The 12556-nt window shown below is 35.8% G+C and overlaps 1 protein-coding gene across 6 annotated transcripts in view; it reads left to right on the forward strand.

Moving 5' to 3' along the window:
- Nucleotides 1–12556, forward strand: part of NOL4 (nucleolar protein 4) — a 420442-nt gene that overhangs the window by 96185 nt on the left and 311701 nt on the right. For 2 of the 6 annotated variants that reach the window (XM_064578809.1, XM_064578811.1), the window contains exons 3-5: nt 1915–1917; nt 3481–3516; nt 9883–9912. The exons of 3 other annotated variants lie outside the window; for them this stretch is intronic. In XM_064578809.1, coding sequence (XP_064434879.1) covers nt 1915–1917; nt 3481–3516; nt 9883–9912 — 69 coding nt within the window. Of the gene's footprint in view, nt 1–636; nt 700–1914; nt 1918–3480; nt 3517–9882; nt 9913–12556 lie in introns of all 6 variants that reach the window. One more of the 6 variants, XM_064578812.1, reaches the window with a different exon arrangement.

Consider the following 12556-nt stretch of genomic DNA (forward strand, 5'->3'; position numbering starts at 1 on the left):
TATGAATTATGGACTGGGATATATGAACTTTTGTACTACCACTATAATCTTAACATTCCTTCCCCTTCAAATCATATTAATATGTTCAGGTATTTCCTATTTAATATATGTTTCCATGCATAAGGGAAATTTGATGTACTTTTCTTGTGTCACCTTATGTTAAATACATTTGTCCTGAAGGGTATGCATTTCTTAATTTTCCAGAATAGAGAATTAAAATATATGTGTTGTTTTAATAGATCCAATTCCCTTAAACATTTTAAAATGGAAATATACAATGTTTTTATCGTAAATTATGTGGAAAACATTTAATTAACTGTTAGATATTGAAATATGTATATTCTCAAAATGGAGTTATATATTATTTTTTAAGTTTCTATTATATTTACAGTTTGACCTAGACACTTTAATCTAGCTTTTATTTAATCAAACATTTTATGAAATCATCTTATAGATATTTCATCCTTTCTAGGAAAATTGAACAGTAAATTATTCTTTTCCAACATGAGCAAAGTATACATCAGAAGTGTTTTATCAGCAACCAGAATAATATCCTTTTTTAGAATTCTTATTTGAATTTTGCTTTTGGCTACCTTTTTATTGACTGTTTTCAGCTATATTGATACACAATATCAGTCTGGATCCATTTTTTTTTCAGATACAGAAAAATGTGTGAAATGCTCAAAGTTTCAAATACAGGTACATATGTTTGAAAATTAGCTACTGAGCATAAGAAATAGCTTCTTTTTCCATAACTATTTTTTGCTATATTTCCAGGGTCATATTGAACCTTTGTAGTTGCATAATAACCCCTAATACATGTTGTATTTATCTCTCCTTCTCTATGGTTTTGTTTCTTGGCTGTTTCCAAATTGCATGGTTTGTGGGCAGGCACTATTGTAAGTTTCCTTACATAATTCTGCCACATAAACTTTCTTTTGACTTACATATCCTAGGAGACATTCTTATCATGACTAATGACAATGGCCTAGCTTCTTAAGATATTTTTATGCAGACTAATATTACTGAACATACTCATTTTGCTTGTCTCCTAAGCTAGGGTTGTATCTTTGGATAGTAACAGGAAAAAGGATATACATTGATCTACTAATATCACTAACTGTGTACTCTGATGATCATGCATTTTCATGAAATAGCTGCCTGAACTTGATAGAACTTTGTAAGGTAGGAATGCATAAGTTCAGCTGTGAAATGAGAGCAAACCAATAAGCAAAAAAGCAGCTTCACTATTGGTAGAGTGTAGCAGCCAAATCTGTTTAGGTGCCAAAAGCAATTTAAAATGATTTAATCTTTGGAGTGCATTTATTAGAGACCTTTAATTCAAATGGAAACATGACACAGACCCAACTCTGTCACCCTGTTTTCTTAGGTGAAATGTAGGGAATGTGATCCATTGCCATTATGCATGCTAGACACTTCCAGTACATTGGTAAACATGTTCCCGACATTTATCATTTTGCACTAACATTATGAAGACATTTTCTGCATTTTGGGGTGGAAATACCAACTGTGGACATGTAAGCAGCCCTGAAGCCTCCTCCATTCCCTCTTGAGAACATCCTATTTAAAGATCCTTTCCCCAGTGGATTTTTAATTTCCACATCTAAAGTACTTTCACCTTTTTTCTAATATCATGAAGGTTCTTTTTTGGCATAATCTTTTGCCTTCTGGTATCTCTTAATTGAATCCTAGTTAGGAAAGATTTCCATTTTATAGAGTCATAATACATCATAGAAAAAAAAAAAAAAGAGCTGCTGCTGCCAGCAAAACTGCACATATCACTCTACCATAGATTAAGTCTAATGTTAATATTTCATATAAATGTTCACCTAAATGGGGCATAGGATGAAACGCAATTTGAAATGGAATGCGTTAGTGGTATTAGGGCCCTAGCCTGTTGGGTCAGTGTTGAGTTCTCAATACTAATGCTAGAATTGGCTAGTCATTGGTACCTATGGCAATTATAATGGTTCCCATGAAGTTTAAGATTTTTTTTTGCTACTTCTAACACATTAGTCATAGCACATGCATGATTATGTTTATTGACCTTTTTCTCCCTTTTCCTACATGGCCAAGAAACCATACTTATACAACTAATCATTAAAGTGTTTCATATTGTTTTAATAATATTATCAATAGATTTAGTGGTCATTTTATTTACTTTGCCTTTTTTTGCCAATCTTTCTATGTTTTCACTCTGCAGGAAATGGTGGTCCTTTAATATTGGATTAACTTCTGAATGCTATTTGTTTTTACCTATCTGCAGTATGTCATTCCTTGAAATATCTAGGCATTTTACAACTTAACTATTATTGCAATCTGATCTGACTATAGATAAAATTGGAGGGTATGTATCCTACTACTGATGAGCTCTTTTTAAAAATCCACATAAAATGACACATTTTAGGAATATGTAAAGGCTATCATAATTGTTTTGTTCAGTCATGGGGAATTCTAATGTCTTTTAGGTCTTTTTTTTTTCTGCATTTGTCCTTGTGTATATATGACTATTATTGCCGCACTGAATGTGTTTCCTTCAATATATTTGACTATAGTCAACTTTTGATTATCTACATTCACAGAACAGAGAGGAGGTATGACTCATTCAAATATCACTTATATTTGAATTTAAAATATATCTTTGTACTGAAAATTGAATGCAAGCAGGCTTAGCAATTTGGAAGGTTACTCCAAAATTAATGATGTAATATTGTAAGAAATTATTGCGAGATGTTGTCTTCCGGTACTTAATTCTCAACTTCTGCCTGAGCTCCACCTTTGGGAATATATCAGTCTTCTCCAGTTGTCTTTTATCACGTGTATTTTATTCCAGGCTAAGCACAGTTGCCCTTCCAGTAACATAAGTTAGGGTCCGATTAGAGGATTAAGTTTCAAAGCTCTCTCTTCTACATGTAAAATGAGAGTGACTGCTGGAAATCCAGGAGCTAAGGGGAAAAGTCAGTGTTTTCAATAGAGAGAACAGTCTGCATATAAATGTGTATATGTACACACACACACACATACAACTTGTAGTGTGATACAGTAAACCTACATGTATTATTCACATACATCGCTGCCAATAATTACATTCATTTAACTCAGAGTGGAGAACATATGCTAGAGCTAAAAGAAAATAGGCCAGAAGCCAGACAAACTCAGCTTCAGATTTCAAATCTAGCACTTCCTATCTATTCAGTTTTGGCAAATTATTTACTTTTTTCATCCCCCTTTTTAGAGGGAGATAACAATATGCATGGTGTGGTGAAATAAATGAGTTCCTGTACGTAAAGTGCTTGGCATATGGTAAACCTTGGAATAGTATTATTTTGCCTTTATCCAGTCACTACTCACTTTCCAAGTAGAAGGACCAGCAGGACAATTAACACAGCTCTGCCATTGTTCCAGTTATAATTATGGATATAATTTCCTCTGCCCACCCTGATGCCTCTGTGTTGGGAGATAGAAATAATAATAACTTCTCATGCATCCTTTTATGTCAAACTCTAGATGTCACCATCCCTGGAAAGTCCACAGTGTAAATTTACCTGAGGTTTCACTGGGCAGAAGGGAAGCATGAAAGCAGGCCAGAGTTTCCTTGCTCAGAAGTTCTCCCACTTGATGAAGTTTATGAGAATATCATTCATTTTTCTTTGCTTTTTCCAAAGTTTAGGTCTATTATATTAATTTCAAGTGAACTTTTTGAAAAATTTTAAAAGTGGTTCTTTTTAAAGAATGTGTTTTTAATATGAGTTGAACATCCCTTTCTAGGGATGTACATAGAAAAACACATCATGTAGAATGTCTACATTCCTACTCTGAAAATTAAAAAAGGTACATCTTTATCTTATCAGATCTAGAACACTTAACCTTAAGACTTTAGTTAGCATAATTTTTGTTCTCTTCTTTTTATGAATACTTTATTGGCTTAGTGTTTCCACTGCTAAATAGAATATCTTAACTTGCACTGGTTTCTGCTGATTTGTTATGTAAAATTTTCTAGAGTTCTTGTCAACTTATAATGAGATTAATGAGCAAAATTTGTAGCCATCGTGGTGTGAAAAAATAACACTACACTAAAATTCAAGAGCTCCAAACAATTAATTTAACTTCTTTTTGGCTTAGGTTACCTTTCAGTTTTCTTTAAACTCTGAAGGAACAACACCAAAGAAAATGAAACAAAAAGTAGGGGGTGATGTCTGGGTGGCTCAGTTGGCTGAGCATCCTGCTCTTGATTTTGGCTCAGGTCATGATCTCAGGGTCGTAAGATCAAGCCTCACATCAGGCTACATGCTCAGTGGGGAGTCTGCTCGAGATTCTCTCTTCCTCTCCCTCTGTCCTTCCTCCCGCTCGTTCTCTCTCTCTAAAATAAATAAATCTAAAAAAAAACCAAACAACTCTGAAGCAATAACACCAACAATAATGGTGTGTATGGGACCATTACTGTGCTGGCAACACAATGGAGATAGTAACAAAAACGAGTAAATTAGTTGGCACCAGAAATGTGCAAACATAGGGAATGTATCCTGCTGTTATAAAGGCAGATTGGCTGAGAAGCATAGCTAAGAGATAGAACATTTTGGCTCCACTCTTATCTAGAGAATTCTTCTGTAAATAATCATAATGATGATGATAAGAATAGTAATGAAAAGGATGTGTAGTCATTGGACTTCATATTTCCAGGAATTTAAAAGAGTAATCAAAGGAGAAAGCCACCAAATGTCAGATCTTCACTGCTCTCCTTTTTTTGTTAAAAATTTTGCTGTAATCTGAGCCATGTTATGAACGGGCAGCTTATTAGTTATAATATGATTTTAAGCTGCATCACAACACATGTGGCTGTTCCTCAGTTGCATTTATTCTTGTCTGGAACCTGAGGCTTTGCTGTATATCTCATTTGTTTATTTATGGTTTTTCTTCTGCATTTTCGTTGTAAACATAAATGATCATGTGACTGTCAGCATTGCCTGTCTTATGGTCCTATAGTCTGAGACAGCATTTAATAGGATTTGCTAGATCTTACTGTTGAAATATATCTACCTATCTAGTTCTGTGATTAGGACCAGGGAGGCTTTGCTCTCCAAATCTCTTTCCCTTCCCTATCACAGTGTGTCAAGTTTTCCAGTTAGGATTTAAATTATTCGGGTTAAACCATTGACCCCTATATCTTTATATGGACTTCAAATATCCCTGGGCAAGAAAAGTTGGAGAACAAATAGACTGCTAGCAGTCATGGGCATTTTGTATAATCATTTCATAAACTTGCTTCTGTATCTAGCTGGGTTTAACTCAACCATAGAGAAATCTACAGAAAGGGAATTCTGGATGCTCTAAGTCAACATTCCTACATCTCACACCCCAGGTAGCGTAGGATCTGCCTGATTTTTGTGGGAATCCCAGTGCAGCATTATATATTATAGCTTTCGAAACATGTATGATATTTGGAAGTTGAGAACTCATGTCGTCAAGACAAGGATAAAAAGCCTTTACAAACCTCATTTGAAAATATTTTCCAGGGCGCCTGGGTGGCTCAGATGGTTAAGCGTCTGCCTTCGGCTCAGGTCATGATCCCAGGGTCCTGGGATCGAGTCCCACATCGGGCTCCCTGCTCCTTGGGAGCCTGCTTCTCTCTCTCTGCTCTCTCTGTCTCTCATGAATAAATAAATAAAATCTTTAAAAAAAAATATTTTCCAAAAAGAGGGTACCATTTCTTTTAATGAAATATTTTTAAAAGATGAGAGTACTGTTTTAAAAATAGATAGGAGGACGCTTGTTGCATGAGCGCTTGGTGTTATATGTAAGTGACAAATCTCTAAATTCTATACCTAAAACTAATATTACTAAGTATTAGATTTAAAGTATTAGATTTAAAACTATGAAATTTAAATAAGATTTCCTAGTAAAAGTGCTATTCAGTCATGATTTACTAATAGAATATAACAATGTGTGCTTCTGCCCCTTCTCACTTCCTTTTGCCATTTTGAATTCTTCCCTTCCCTGCCACAGATCTAAATGCATGGATAGGGTGTTACTGAAGATAAGTGTTGAGAAAAATATTCTGTGGGACTTAGAAATTAATATTATGTCTATCAGCCATCTTCTTTGACTTAATGTGCAAAAATATCAAAGCAAATTAATATAACAAATAAATATAGGTTCCTGTCTTTTTTATATAGATGACATTTTTTATTTCGTTATTACAAACTACAGCGTCTTAAATAACCAACTGTTCTGGATATTCAAATAGAGATAGAAAAAACCTTAAAATTATTTCAAATTCAAATATTTTTGCAGACACTCTTTAATATTGAATTCAGTGATAATGTTATACAACAATTCAGTGATTTAGAAGGGTGTTTTACAATTAGTTTATCTTTGAGAGTTTATGAGTACAAAATATTACTCAGTTATAGATAAGATATTTTATGCTCCTTTTGTTAGCATCCTTTCATTCGTTTGTTTTTGTATAAGTAGAGTAGATGTTTAAAAAAAAAAGTCACACAGTTCCTGCTGGTGGGGGGACCATGTCTCCACTGTATAAGCACATTTAGCAGAGGGCCGGTCTCATAGGAGGTACTCAATAAGTACTTGTTGAAGGAATAAATTCTCCTTGTCTTTGTGAAATCCTTGCCTTTTTAATATCAACTAAACAATACAGAGTTGTTACTATAAATAGAAATAATGAAATAAGACTAGTAAAGTATCCCATGGCTGTGAAGAGTGTGCACGTCCATGTTTACACTCAACACAGCCCCAGATTTATGCAGTTTTGGGGGTTCTCAATAAGGTAAAAAAAATATTTAACACAAAGTTTCCTCATTTGCTTTCTAGGGAAAACGTCAGTGCTCCATGAAATAATGTACCCATCTTTGAGGCAGGATGTAAACACTTGACTTACTTTTCCAGAGATTGGTTTATTTTTATTAGATACACACTTATACCCACATATTCTACACAACCACACATACATAGGTTTTACAGAAGTGATTTCTATGTATTGGAAACAACCATTAAATTCAACATGGGACATATCATATTAGATCCACTTTTATGTTAGAGCAGCCCTATTGTTTTTGAAAACTAAAAATAATATTCAGCCTAATAAGTCAAATGTGTAAAACATCTCAGACGGAAAAAAAAAAAATCAATGGCATGGCAATTAGAGTTATTAAACAACCATTCTGAAGCAGAAGACAGGTATACCGCCATTCATCAAAATTGATTTATTTCTCATCTAGGTGTAGTTAGAATTAGCACAGGTGGGCAGATTAATAGTGCAAATCCATCATACTCAGAAGCTGTCTTTTTGGTAGTGGAGATCATCAAAAGACATAAGAGCTCACTGAAACCGGTTAATCATCAACGAATGTCACAAAACCTGTCATTAATAATTTTTGTATTAAACGATAATGTCCCAGTGAATAGATCTATTCCTTGAAAGGGAATTAACCTTTTGAAGAAACCATTAACTCTTTACGTTCAACCTAGTAAATTGCTACTTCAGTGCACCCTTGTGGTGAAAATGAGCCAGTGCAGCTTCCTGACTACTGGGGATGATTCATGCCTCCTAGAGGGTGATTTTCACTCAGATCCAGAGGTTTTAGGTATTCCTGGGTATGGTCATTGTATAATAAATAAAATCTCCTGAATTTCTTCAAGCATATGCATGTGTGCACTTGTATAAATACCTATATATGTATTTAATTGGGATAAAATATGACAAGAAGAAGATGTAAGTTGTGAATGACTAGTATGAGGTAGTACAGAGAAAATGGTGCTGGTTTTGATGTCAGCCGTACTTGGTTTAAATCTCAGATTAGGTGACTTCTATATGTATGAGTTGGGCATGTATTATTTGAAGGATTTTTATGAGGCTCAGAAATAATATATATGGTTTTAACATAGTAATTGCTTCAAACAGGATTGAAATAATGGAAATTTGATTTTTAAAATGCAGAGTTGCATGTGGGGTGACAGATGCTATAAACAGCTTCCTATTAACTAGATTTTGAAAGATCTATTTCTTTCTTTGTATTATCTGTGCTCCTCATTGGCCTATGGATAACACCCACCAGGTCTTCATTCTTGACTTTCCCAGAATTGAGATTATTATTCACTAGCTTTATCAGCAGCAGTTTTCATTTCATACTAGGTAAAAAGAAACCAGCCTTTGCCTATTTCTTATCTGTTTATCTGTTTACTCCTTTCCCTCCCCTCCCCCTCATTTTCCTGGGAATGCCCTCTCCCGATCAACACACAGCACAGCCATGTTTGAGTATGGCTCTGCTCCTTGGCTACAGTAACGGGAGAGGAGGTGAATCCCAAAAGAAACTGATCTACCTGCTACTTTTGAGAATTTGGAATTTCCACCGAGAAAGTTCTATCTTGGTATGCTTTTTCTCTTTAGTAGAGTACATGTAAACATGGTATCTTTTGTCCTATGTATCCATTAGTTGTATAATTATTTGTGTAACCTAAGGTGACATTTCTCAGTTGGGCCCTGTAGGCTTATGGGCAGGCAGTTGGCTTTTTTCAAATACTCCAAGCCATTTAACATCCTTTCCGTCTGAATGTTAAGTTCCAGCAACACCGACCCAGCTTCCTGTGATAATCAGAATGCAGCCCTGTTCTCTATTTCAGGTCACCTCTACAGCACAGCAAACACCCCAAGTTGAGAGATATTTTCTTTCTTTTCTTTTTAATTTTATTTTATTATGTCATATTGGTCACCATACAATACATCATTAGTTTTTGATGTAGTGATCCACGATTCATTGTTTTCATATAACACCCAGTGCTCCATGCAGTACGTGCCTGCCTTAATACCTGTCACCAGACTAACCCATCCCCCCACCCCCACCCCTCTAAAACCCTCAGTTTCTCAGAGTCCTAGTCTCTCATGGTTCCTCTCCCCCTCCGATTTCCCCCCCTTCATTTTTCTCTTCCTTCTCCTAATGTCCTCCATGCTATTCCTTATGTTCCACAAATAAGTGAAACCATATGATAATTGACTTTCTCTGCTTGACTTATTTCACTTAGCATAATCTCCTCTAGTCCCATCCATGTTGATGTAAAAGTTGGGTATTCATCCTTTCTGATGGCTGAGCAATATTCCATTGTATATATGGACCACATCTTCTTTATCCATTCATCTGTTGAAGGGCATCTCGGCTCTTTCCATAGTTTGGCTATTGCAGACATTGCTGCTATAAACATGGGGGTGCATATGGCCCTTCTTTTCACTACATCTGTGTCTTTGGGGTAAATACCGAGTAGTGCAATTGCTGGGTCATAGGGTAGCTCTATTTTTAATTTTCTGAGAAACCTCCACACTGTTTTCCCAAGTGGCTATACCAACTTGCATTCCCACCAACAGTGTAAGAGGGTTCTCCTTTCTCCACAACCTCTCCAACATTTGTTGTTTCTTGCCTTGTCGATTTTTGCCATTCTAACTGGTGTAAGGTGGTATCTCAATGTGGTTTTGATTTGAATTTCCCTGATGGCTAATGATGATGAACACTTTTTCATGTGTCTGTTAGCCATTTGTATGTCTTCTTTGGAGAAGACATGTATGTCTTCTGCCTGTTTTTTGACTTGATTATTTGCTTTTTGGCTGTTGAGTTTGTGATGTTCTTTATAGATCATGGATACCAGACTTTTCTCTTTCATTTGCAAATATCTTCTCCCATTCTGTGGGTTGCCTCTTTGTTTTGTTGACTGTTTCCTTTGCTGTGCAGAAGTTTTTATCTTGATGAAGTCCCAAAAGTTCATTTTTGCTTTTGTTTCACTAGCCTTTGGAGATGTATCTTGAAAGAAGTTGCTGTGGCCGATGTCCTAGAGTTTACTGCCTATGTTCTCTTCGAGGATTTTGATGGATTCCTGTCTCACATTGAGGTCTTTCATCGATTTTGAGTTTATCTTTGTGTATGGTGTTAGAGACTGGTTGAGTTTCATTCTTCTGCATGTAGCTGTCCAATTTTCCCAGCACCATTTATTGAAGAGACTGTCTTTTTTCCATTGGACATTCTTTCCTGCTTTGTCGGAGATTATTTGACCATAGAGTTGAGGGTCCATATCTGGGCTCTCTATTCTGTTCCATTGGTCTATATGTCTGTTTTTGGGCCAGGACCATGCTGTCTTGGTGACCACTGCTTTGTAATATAGCTTGAAATCGGGCAACATGATGCCCCCAGCTTTGTTTTTCTTTTTCAACATTTCCTTGGCGATTTGGGGTCTTTTCTGATTCCATACAAATTTTAGGATTTATTCCAGCACTTTGAAAAATGTCATTGGAATTTTGATCAGGATGGCATTGAAGGTATAGGTTGCTCTGGGTAGCATAGACATTTTAACAATGTTTATTCTTCCAATCTATGAGCATGGACGGTTTTTCCATCTTTTTGTGTCTTCTTCAATTTCTTTCATGAGTGTTCTGTAGTTCCTAGAGTATAGATCCTTTACCTCTTTGGTTAGGTTTATTCCAAGGTATCTTATGGTTTTTGATGCTATTGTAAATGGAATCGTTTCTCTAATTTCTCTTTCTACAGTTGCATTGTTAGTGTATAAGAAAGCAACTGATTTCTGTGCATTGATTTTGTATCCTGCCACATTACTGAATTGCTGTATGAGTTCTAGTAATTTGGGGGTGGAGTCTTTTGGGTTTTCCACATAAAGTATCACGTCATCTGTGAAAAGAGAGTGTTTGACTTCTTCTTTGCCAATTTGAATACCTTTTATTTCTTTTTGTTGTCTGATTGCTGTTGCTAGGACTTCTAGTACTATGTTGAACAATAGTGGTGAGAGTGGGCATCCTTGACGTGTTCCTGATCTTAAGGGAAAGGCTCTCAGCTTTTCCCCATTGAGGATGGTATTTGCTGTGGGTTTTTCATAGATGGATTTTATGAACTTGAGGAATGTTTCCTCTATCCCTATACTCTGAAGAGTTTTAATCAGGAAAGGATGCTGTATTTTGTCAAATGCTTTTTCTGCATCAATTGAGGGGGCCATATGGTTCTTCTCTCTCTTCTTATTAATGTGTTCTATCACATTGATTGATTTGTGAATGTTGAACCACCCTTGCATCCCGGGGATAAATCCCACTTGGTTGTGGTGGATGATCCTTTTAATGTATTGTTGGATCCTATTAGCTAGGATTTTGTTGAGGATTTTGGAATCCATATTCATCAGAGATATCCGTCTGAAATTCTCCTTTTTGATGGGGTCTTTGCCTGGTTTGGGGATTAAGGTAATGCTGGCCTCATAGAATGAGTCTGGAAGCTTTCCTTCTGTTTCTATTTTTTGAGACAGCTTCAGGAGAATAGGTATTATTTTTTCTTTGATTGTTTGGTAGAATTCCCCAGAGAATCCATCAGGCCCCGGACTCTTGTTTTTTGGGAGGTTTTTGATCATTGCTTCAATCTCATTACTGGTTATTGGCCTATTCAGATTGTCAATTTCTTCCTGTTTCAGTCTTGAGAGTTTATAGGCTTCCAGGAAGACATCCATTTCATCCAGGTTGCTCAGCTTATTGGCATATAGTTGTTGATAATAATTTCTAATAATTCTTTCTATTGCCTTGGTGTTAGTCATGATCTCTCCCCTTTCAGTCATAATTTTATTAATTTAGGGCCTTTCTCTTTTCTTTTGGATAAGTCTGCCAGTGGTTTATTGATCTTATTAATTCTTTCAAAGAACCAGCTTCTAGTTTCGTTGATCTGATCTATTGTGTTTCTGGTTTCTAATTCATTGATCTCTGCTCTAATCTTAATTATTTCTCTTCTAATGTGTGGCTTAGGCATCGTTTTTTGCTTTTTCTCTAGTTCTTTAAGGTGTAGAATTAGTTGGTGAATTTGGGATTTTTCTATTTTTTTGAGTGAGGCTTGGATGACTATGTATTTCCCCCTTAGGACTGCCTTTGCAGCATCCCATAGGTTTTGGACCGATGTGTTTTCATTCTCATTGGTTTCCATGAATTGTTTAAGTTCTTCTTCGATTTCCTGGTTGACCCAAACATTCTTGAGCAGAGTGGTCTTTAGCTTCCAAGTGTTTGAATTTCTTCCAAATTTTTTCTTGTGATTGAGTTCCAGTTTTAAAGCATTATGATCTGAGAATATGCAGGGAATAATCTCAATCTTTTGGTATCAGCTGTGACCTGATTTGTGACCCATTATGTGGTCTTTTCTGGAGAAAGTTCCCTGTGCACTCGAAAAGACTTGAGTATTCTGTTGTTTTAGGGTGGAACGTTTTGCATATATCTATGAGGTCCATCTGGTCCAGTGTGTCATTCAAAGCTCTTGTTTCTTTGTTGATTTTCTCCTTAGATGATCTGTCTGTTGCTGAGAGTGGAATATTGAGGTCTCCTACAATTAACGTATTGTTATAAATATGACTCTTTATTTTGGTTAACAGATGGCTTATGTAGATGGCTGCTCCCATGTTGGGGGTGTACATATTTACAGTTGTTAGATCTTCTTGTTGGATAGACCCTTTAAGAATGATATAGTGTCCTTCTGTGTCTCTAACTACAGTCTTCAGTTTA

This window comes from Mirounga angustirostris, unplaced genomic scaffold (assembly GCF_029215605.1).
Source record: "Mirounga angustirostris isolate CCGP_5_RB_7025 unplaced genomic scaffold, mMirAng1.0.hap1 SCAF_14, whole genome shotgun sequence".
In the NCBI taxonomy this organism is placed as follows: Eukaryota; Metazoa; Chordata; class Mammalia; order Carnivora; family Phocidae; genus Mirounga; species Mirounga angustirostris.